Source organism: Merops nubicus, unplaced genomic scaffold, assembly GCF_000691845.1.
Source record: "Merops nubicus isolate BGI_N331 unplaced genomic scaffold, ASM69184v1 scaffold12456, whole genome shotgun sequence".
NCBI lineage: Eukaryota > Metazoa > Chordata > Aves > Coraciiformes > Meropidae > Merops > Merops nubicus.
In genome coordinates, this window is record NW_008615665.1 from 6,860 (window position 1) to 16,815 (window position 9,956).

The 9,956-nt window shown below is 38.9% G+C and overlaps 1 protein-coding gene across 1 annotated transcript in view; it reads right to left on the minus strand.

Annotated features, from left to right (window-relative positions):
• The window catches only part of CLPTM1L (CLPTM1-like), a gene marked incomplete at its 5' end in the record, with an annotated part of 13,796 nt that overhangs the window by 1,397 nt on the left and 2,443 nt on the right, over window positions 1-9,956 (minus strand). The window contains 8 exons of the mRNA XM_008942598.1: window positions 13-128; window positions 2,311-2,355; window positions 2,436-2,491; window positions 2,792-2,826; window positions 4,636-4,718; window positions 5,369-5,419; window positions 6,629-6,694; window positions 9,261-9,364. Of these exons, the coding sequence (XP_008940846.1) occupies window positions 13-128; window positions 2,311-2,355; window positions 2,436-2,491; window positions 2,792-2,826; window positions 4,636-4,718; window positions 5,369-5,419; window positions 6,629-6,694; window positions 9,261-9,364 (556 nt within the window). The remainder of the gene's footprint in view (window positions 1-12; window positions 129-2,310; window positions 2,356-2,435; window positions 2,492-2,791; window positions 2,827-4,635; window positions 4,719-5,368; window positions 5,420-6,628; window positions 6,695-9,260; window positions 9,365-9,956) is intronic.

Sequence of the window (9,956 nt, forward strand, 5' to 3'; positions counted from 1 at the left end):
GGCATGGCATACCATCTTTGGTAAAGGTAGACCAGGAACACAACATCATCTCTAAAGCACGCCAGCCTGTGAGATGTTGGCATAGTGATGATAAACGCAAAGATATCATCAATAAAGGTGTTGAATGCCTACAAAGAAAAGAAAAGTATACTTCAGTTGGCTGTGAAGAAAGGAAGTCATGTCATACAAACCTACAGAGAAGAGGCTTCCTAGAAGTGTGTTTTTCAGTAGGAACACAAGACTACTTCCGTGTTTACAACACCACTTATGGGTTATGCTGAAAAAGGAATGAAGGCAACCTTTAAAGTGCTTTCTGTATTGAAGACCATACCGTGTACCACAGACCACACTACTATAGTTACAAGTAAACAGGAAGTAGGACTACTTCAGGTAAGTGAGAGTATTGTCATCCGAGGGGAAAAACATGAATTCAACTTCAGTGAAATTTTTTAAAGGAACTGGAAAACACCCTTTTACTCATTTACTACTCAAATTACTTAAGACTTACAAAATGTCAGTTCCCTTTCATTATCTGTGGGAATTTGAAATGTGTAAAAAGTTGTTAATTTATTGTTCTTAAGAACATTAATTTGACAAGCCTTGTTTAAAATATTTTCAGTGCTCTCCTGGAAGTAATCATCCATCCCTTGTTTGAGACTGACTTTTCTACACCATTTCCACTCAACTAGAGCTGGCATACCACAGGTTCCATTTCTGAAACATAATGAAATACGTTCTTACTACTTTTTCCTGACTAAGAAAATGTGAATTCCCAGACATCTGCTGAGAAAGCAATGCAAACAGGCTCCAAGCATGCAAAGGCAACGGTGTTTTGTCAGAGAAAGTAAAGTCGTAAAGAGAAGGGCAACTCCTCTGGCTCTGGCCCACTAGAAGGACTATGAATCGAGTCTCACAGCACAGCAGCTCTAGTACTCATATGGTGCAATCAACTGTTTCAAGTCACTAAGACCAGCAGGAAAAAAATCTAGCAAGGAATATTCCCTGTTGGGATAACAAACTGAGTTGGTAACACGGCTTCTCCTTTCAACATCAGCAAGCAGTAAGCATTAAGCCATGCAGTAAGAAACGATCTATGCTTGAAGCACAGGAGGACTCATTCTACAAAATGAAGCACTGTTCATATGATGAACTAAGGCATCGTCAGGAGACGGGGTGTTGGACAGGAGAGAGATCTGATCAGTTCCAAGAGGAAAAGCTCTTTCTGGCAAGTCAAAACAAATCCATCAATCCAAGGTGATCAAACAATACGGACGGCACTTCTCGACCCTGTGCCAACAAAGTTTGGCATGCACAAAAACCACCTTGGCAAGGTGGAAATGCAGCCTTTCCAAGCCAACTCCCAAGTGACTGATCCTACAATGATGAAAGGAATAAAAAGTGAAATATTCCATCCTTCAGGCACTTAGGCAGCCCTCACAAGCCATTGAAACTGACTGCAGGAAGGCAGCCCATCTAAGAGCGTTTAGCTAGTTTTCTTTTGCAATTTAGGAGGAGTACCTTCAAATGAGGTCAGGTATAAAGGGTATACATGTAAAGACAGCAAACTGCAAAGTTAGAATAATCTTAATTTTTCCAAGGTCTTCCAAATCAGGAAACAGTTCATATTAAGGAAAAAAGCAAAGCTTTCTACAACTGCAGATGAGACCTCAGACTATGCTTTCCACTCTTCAAAGTGCAGAAGAGAGCAAATAAGTTTAAATATCTGACAGAAAAAAAAGTAAACTACCCCCTCCAAAGCCCAATAACTTAAAATGTCATATAGTTATTTCTACATACACACAAGCCTTTGTTGTGGGTAGCCTCTGGCACCTTAACAGGAACCACAAATGCACTGCCCAGAAGCTCAGAATCACCACCCCAGCACAGAACAGTGTGTACATTACTTCACTCTGCAGTAGCTCTTGGAACCTGCCAAAATAAGGTCTCTTAGTGGTCCTGTCTGTTTCTTGAGAAACAGCCTTTGTTAATATAATGTCTCTCTTCCTAAAAGAATGCATTACACTGAGACTGATTAATTCATTTGCAGGACCAACATTTGCACAGCCACGCAAGACAGTTGACAGTACAAAAAAGCAATATTATCATCAAAACTAGGAAGCAAGTATTCTCATTATACATAAGTCATGAAAAAAATCAAAATCAGTATTTTTTTTTTTAAAGGACAATTGCAAATAAATTTAGTTCTTAAACAAAGCACTGTCAGCCTTAAGATACATGTACTAAGCTGTTTCTTGCAGAAATTTATTTCCAAAATGACTGCAGCAATCCTTAAATTAGAGCTTTACTTACTTTGTATGTGAAAGCCTTCCATGGTAAGTGTGCGACAGATTTCATCTAGGAATAAAAATATCAATTTTTAACTAAGTCTGGAAGAAGAGACTAGAGATGTAGTCGTTATCACTTTTTAATCTCACCTTGTAATTTACAAACAGCTGGGGCAGCATAAACAGGAATCCAAAAGCATATACTCCTGAAGATAAAATATGGAAAACTTAGAAAGAAATGCACAGTAGAAGTACATCACACAACTATAATTCCACAGTTAGACATCTACACTGATTTTTCTAAAGAGAGAAGAAGCATCTAATCCTTTTGTTCACTTTGGGTTGATTCTTCTCCCTTTTTCAATCACTGTGATAACTCTGGAACTTACAGTCAAGGTACTGCTCTATATTACACTGATTCAGCTGCTAGTTCATTTTCTAATACTGAGCCTCGGTGTCCTTTTGAAGAAATATGAATAGGAAAAAAAAAAAAAAAAGTGGCTCACCATTGACAAAACTGTTAATCAGCCATGAGTACCAGCTGCAAAGAAAGAAGACAGTCCAGTTAATTTCTCACTTGAGCCAAAAATACATAGCTGTAATACATCCTCTACATGACTATGCTGATTACTCCAAGAAACAGCCACGTTGTGAATTACTTCACACAAGAACTAAATACCAAATCTTCATTAGGAAGGCTCCAGAGAAGGTAATTTAAGCAGAGGATGCTTATCAGTCTATACAAGCTTGGAGAGTTTTATCAACTGTTTTTATATTTCTTCAGAACGTTCTAAGACTTCAGCACCCAAGCTGACATGAGAAAGTTCTGTGCACTGAACCCTGTGTTAAGGCTTGTCAAGGTAACACTGTATTCTACAGACTAAAGATACACTTAATATGCCACTGTAAAATTTCAAACAACAAATACCATCCAGTGCAAATCACTATAGTAGACAATTAAAAAAAAAAAGGTATATACAAGGAGTCTGCATCTTTCCCTGCTTACATCTAGCAGCCCTTCCCAGATGTCCAGTGGAGCACTACCTTAGCAAATTGACAGCAGTGTTACAGATAGTTGGCAAATTCCATATTTCTGCTTGCAGCAGGAAGAACAGCTAATAACTGTGATGCTCGGGTTCCATAACTTAAAATTAAACTTCCACTGATGTGTTAGTGACACGTTACCAGCAACATTACAGCTGTGGCAACACTTCACTAAACCACAAGCATCTCAAAAATGCATCAGAAAATGCCTACAAGATTAAAGGATAATCCACGGTTAAGGTTACTTGTTCTGTCATTTCCTTACAAACAGATTTAACAATGATAAAAATTCTATTATATGAATGGTTTTGACTACACTCATAAAGCACCCGGCACACAGCATTTTGTGGTACTGAATAAATGCAAGAAATCTGTGAGAAAAGCAGAATTTTTAAATGCTACATATTTGTTAGCTCCTTACTAAGTGAAGAACTTTTTGAAACAGCTCTTTTTCTAATAGCCCAGAAATTGCTCCAGTTTCTAGTGTATGCACTACAGCTCATGTATGCAGTAACAGTAGCTCTTTTTAATGTTATTGTAAGTCACTGCTTGCTCTTCCTCCCACCCCTTTTGGGTCTAAAGACTAACAACAACAACAAAATCGACATGGCCATCACCACACTTGCATTTGCAGGTTTTTCTACAACAAAGTTTCACGGCTGCACACTTGCTTGCATCTCCTTCCATCTCTCCGATACAAAATGATTTAGCTGTATTATTCTGAGCGAATGGACAAGAGTTTCACATTTTCATACAATACTGAGTCTTCAGCTCTTGCTAAAGTATCAAAATGTTGAAGTAAGTCCATTGCTCTAAAGGAATAAAGAGTTCTTAAAAACACTTTAGCTTGCTTGCCATCCTAGCTAGTGTATTTAGGAACAGAGGAACCTCTTGGTCAGAGAAAATAATCTGGGGACACTTTTTGCTTCTGTTACAGGACAGGTTCAACCACTGAATTCCTCTCATCTCGACTGTCACCTTATCAGGTCTCTGAACATCAATGGCAGCTTCCTTCCTCCTCTTCTGATTTGACAGGTTACTCATACACACAAGCCATTGAATTCTCCACTAGAGTCGTATTAGGTTACTTGTGAAATACAACAGCTGGAGCTTACAGGACATGAAAAAATCCAACTAGACTCCTCACCTTTAGATCCTACAGAACAAGGAAGTTTCCATTTCCTGGCTTTTGAGTCATACAAACTAAAATAACTGATTTCCATAACCAATCATCTCCAATTAATTCATACAGAAAAATGGGGAATGTTTCAATTCTGTATAAAATCATTTTATAGATCTGCAGTACCTTTTGTATTTGACATTCAGCAAGGAGTAACCTGCACCTCCAATGCACAGTGGATAGAGCAAGTATGACAAGTATTTCATAGCCTAACAGATAAAGAAAACAGTTTATCAGATCACATTTTATACACAGCACACTTTTCATGGCATTAACTAGAATAGAGCCACAATTTTTTTCCCTGAAAATCTTTTCCTGTTCCCAAATGTCTGCTATTATTTCCAGTATGCTTCCATTTCTAGAAAAGGTGGTTAAAATTCCAATGCATGGTTCAGACAACTAAGCACTTCAGAGAATAGGCACCAAGAGGCAGCACAAAAATCCGAGTAAGAGTAGCTCTCTACTTAACACCGATGTTGCCACCTAAGTTCAGCTCCTTCCAGGAAACACATAAACATTCCTCCAGTATAAATAACTAGCACAAATAGCAATTTTCAAATTTGTGTGGTTTAATTTTATTTAATATATTTCTCTTCAGATAAGTCACTTGCAATTCTGCTTCTCAAGAGAAATGCTTCAGCCAAATTCAGCTTGCAAAACTACTCTTTCACTGTTTCTTTTCATAAATTATTAGAATCAGTCTTCATTATCTTATTATCCACGTAATGATGATCTAATTGACAATGACAAACACATGGGAAATATACTTCTAGCAATAAAAAGCAAAGCAAGCCAATCCGCATAGACAGACACACATACATAGACTTTGTATATCAAAAGTCACAGAATTCTCTCTTACCTGGGCATCATACTCCTCAGTTTTCTTTTCAGAGTCATTGTATGTACCAAACTGAAATACATATAAAAAGTATAAACAAGTCAGAACTAGGAGAAGAAAGCACTTGCTGTCCGACCTAAACAGAGGTTGAAACTGCAAACGAAACTGCTCAGACATTAAGCCAGGTAACAGTTCAAAGTTCTTACAGGCTTCTACACGAGAGTCACATGTCCTGCGCAGCCTAAATACAGGGTGGGCAAAAAGTTTAATTTCCCCCTTCATATTTTACACCAAGTATCCAAGCCTTCTCTGCTTAAGAAAATGCTGTTACGATAGTAGAGTTCACAAAAAATAAAAAAAAAAAGCAAAGTCAAATGGCCAAGAATTTGGCAGATACAGGAAGCCACTATTAAAAACCATAAGCATTTTCACATATGAAGAGGTTAGTTATGGATTATCTCCAGAAATTGTGACTGCTTAAACACAGGTCCTTGAATATTGACAAAGGACCAACCAGAGCTATCATCTGCTCAAGATGTATAGAATTCAAGCAGCACGAAACTCCAGTACTTCTTGTGAGGTCAACACTAGAAATCACACAACTGTTTCTCCTACCAACATGGTAAACTTTCAGTGTAGACTGCACTTTAAAAAGATTACACTCTTGTCAAGAAAGAGTTAATTTTAATCCCTGCTGTCACTGCCTGTCCTGCAAATATTCTCGGGACTTTTTACCCAGAGGATTTGTCAAAAACTGTCCTGTCCCCAGAAAATGTTACACCTTCTACCAGCTTCACAATGGAGAAGTTATACCTACATCTTCATGAAAACTTCAGTTTATTACTTCAGATCAGGATCTCAGTTCTAAGAGTGCCTTTCCAGCACAGTGGCAGAGCACAGTCCCACCTGTTAACATTTAGCAGAACTGGCAGAGGAGTTCTGAAGTTTCTTGCACCATAATGGTTGGACTTGATGATCTTAAAGGTCTCTTCCAACCTAAAGGATTTTATGATTCTATGATAAGTACAGACAAATAGCTGCTGCTCCTACAGAACTCAAAAAAATTCCTAAGTTTGAAAATGCTCATCCACCTTTTGGGTTAAGCCATCCAGAAAGAGAAGGTGTGCACAGGAAACTTTGATAGTTGGTTTTTTTTTTTTTTTTTTTTTTTTTTTTTTAATCTTCTTTTCACTAGAAAAACTAGAGCCAAGTTGCATGGTGTTCTCGAAACAGATGGACAATTCAATACTGTAATCGTTAACACGCCAATGTCTACTATACCTGAATTTTGGGTCTCAAGCCTTGCCACTTGATTGTCATTTTCAAAGCTTTCTTCACTTTCCAGAGCTGTGATTAGCAAAAACAAAACGTGCACAGAAAAGATTATCCAGAGGAATGTCTTATGCAGGATTCAGGTAATCACAATCAAGACCCCAGGATACTTATTTTAAGCACCCACTGCATAAAGCAGCAACAGCCTAACTGCAGCATGCTGCCCGTGTCTCTACAAACCAAACGCCATGCCACCAGACAAGGACAACACTGGGAGCCTGCATTATTAAGTCTCCATATCAGATGATGTATTTTAAGAATAAAAAAAATTAGTCCTTCCAGGATATCTGCATTGCAGCACGTAGGTGGGGGTTAGCTGCTCTCAGCACCAGCACGCACCACAGGTGAGGCATTTAGAGAATTCTCCAGTAGCCACCTCCAAGCAAGTTTTTACATGCCTGGGAGGTCAGCTGGGGTCTCCAAGATGCAGAACTAACAGTGATTCCACAGGCACTTAGACAGACATTACGCTTCGGTAGTGGTCTACAAGCAAAAGTCAGGGAATCCACTGAATTGTGTGGCTACTTTCTGTACAGCCCTAACAGCTTAACCCTAATGTAATAAAAGGTTCAGCTCACTTGAAAAGTCACTCATGTACCCACCCTGCCATACAGATTCAACGGCTCTGACAATGCAGGCTCACCAGGAGAGCTATGTGCCATGAAGCTTTTTGTGGACAAGGTTTGTTTAACTTCAGGTACACCCATATTCTCTTCTTACCCATCCTGTCTTTCAGATAAAAAAAGGGCAATATGGTAAAGACAATCCCCTTCGCTGTCATCCTTGATGCAAATGAGAAAATTACTTATTACAGAAGCAATGTCACTACTAATGCTGCAAAAGAAACAGGTATTGTGAGAAAGCTCTTCCCAGCAGAGAAATTCCTTTGAGATGTCTCAAGGTGAGAATGAACATAGAGACCTCAAAACCTTGTTATCTCACCATCACTTGCCAGGAGAGATATGTTACTTCAACAGAACCTACAGAACATCTCCCCTCCACTAAAGTGTCCCACACAGTGTTGCTATATAAACCTTTCGACCCAGTTCCCCCAGCTTGCAATTCAACAGGAACAGACTGGAAATCGAGGTGCATGAGAAAGACAGGAGGCCAACAGTCGTAGGAACCAGAGATCTGCGAGAGATCTGTTTAACAGATCTTTGGGCAGCTCCAAGAAGAATCTCAGACAGGCACAGTGACCAAATGAGACCTGAATCTGCCTGTTCTTAGGTAGCAGCAACTAAGAAAGCCATCTTCATTATGAAAGTGAAATGCAAAATCTTAACACTTTTAATTGCACTTAAATTCTGCAGCATAACTGACCATTCCTGTGACCCTACCACCACACATGCTTCATTTGGTTTCCACTAAAGCTTCTGAAAAAAAAAAAAGTGATTTAGAGACCAGCGCTATTTCTTCTTCCCCACTACAAAGAAAAGCATCACTTTCTTTGACTCACTTTTAAATAATTTGACACTACTGGATTTCTGAAGTCTTTAGATTTTTTAAAAATTTAGTTAGATTAAAAGGATCAAACAAAAAATACATTCTACACAAGTACTATACTTATAGGGATATTTAGTTATCCATGAAATCTAGTTAAAATTTCAGTCAGCTAAAGAAAGTTTGAAAATATAAGACTGAACTGCTATTTACAGGAAAAAAACACTGAAAAATCTGATACAGAAAATTTAACACACAAACGCATCAGACTTAAAGATCTCAACTTACTGAAATAAAAATTAAATGGTACTATTTAGTTCATAGCTTTCACAAGATCTTAATCTGTTTTACACAATAAGCTGAAATTTAGGGATCATTTTGTGACTTTGCGTTCAACAATTTAATTACCGACTAAAAATTCTGAACTATTTTGTCCCCACAGGGATTATCTGCAACTATAACAGATGCATAGTCAAAAATTCCACGTAAGAGTCCTGAACTTGTTTTTGAATACTGAACAGTAAATAGATCTGCAAGCAATGCTAAGTAAAGAGATCTCCCCTGCCCTGCTGATTTTGTGCTTTCCTACAGAAAGCAGGTTTCCAAGCAGTACCTGCAACCAACTGACTGAACAAGGTCTTCTGGGTTAAAGAACATAGGCAGCAGTCGCCTCTTCTTCCTCCCTCCCCAAGCACCTCGGTCATGGTGAGGCAGAGAGCTGCAGACCTGTGGCACAGCCTGACAGCACACAGCCTGCTCTTTGACAAATGTTTCCGTGACGGCTTGCTGACAGGGTCAGACATGCCTGGCCAGGAGTGGTGCCTATCAGATGATGTGACAGGAAGGGAGCCTCAGCATAGTTCTGTTTGGTTTACACAATACCAGCTGGCCCATCCCCAAAGAAAAGGAAACAAAACAAACAAATAAACAAAAAACAAAAAAAAAAGATACTTCCAGTTTAGTTATTTGGTAATGGGATACAATCTCCTCTACTACTGAAAGCCAGTAAAACAATGCTGCTAAGACAGTATACGACAGCAGCATTTTCCCAGAGACTACATTAGCCTTCTTTTTCTGCAATAAGCTATGGAGGTTGCTGTGAATGCTGGTATTTGGTTCTAGTGCTTTAAGAACTCACCTCGATCACTGCACCAACGCCTGCTGGGATCAGCACCAATAAACTTGTTTGTTCATCCAAAAGGAAAAGAAATATTACGACAGTACTGAAGCACCGCCATAGCACTAGATAGAAAAAATGAAAACAGAGGCTTATTAATATGTAAATGAGCAGCTGAGCTGACTGTTTGCCTATTTACTGTAATTCTGTCCCACGCAGTTTAAGCATGAACTTCTGCGGTACACATCTTGATATATCAAGAAGTCCTAGAAACAGTCAGTCTGTTAACACTTAATTCTGAAATTCCATGGGCCATTTTGAATTTTTCCTAACTTTTTGGCATATAAATGCCAACAGCAGTATAAATGCCTTACAAAAACAAATGCACTCTGATGAAGACGATAAACAGATTCACCACCTGAGAAAAGCATGTTGCCGTTTTAACCTGTAAATATGATAGAATTAGGAATAATCTCAGAGATCAGGTGACTCCAGGTTTATCATTTTAGTTTATCATCGGGATGGAAAAATCTGTTAGAAAACCATGCAGTAAGTATTAGCAGAATAGAGCAGGCTGGGGAGTGGTGTGTAAACCGTACTGGTCCAGGGCTGGCTACTGCCTTCATCTGTCTCTAGGAACGCCTGACAAGATGTCAGACCACTACATGTCTCTCATCTTTCCTACGGCCAAGTCAACTCAACCCTCCCACGCTCTTC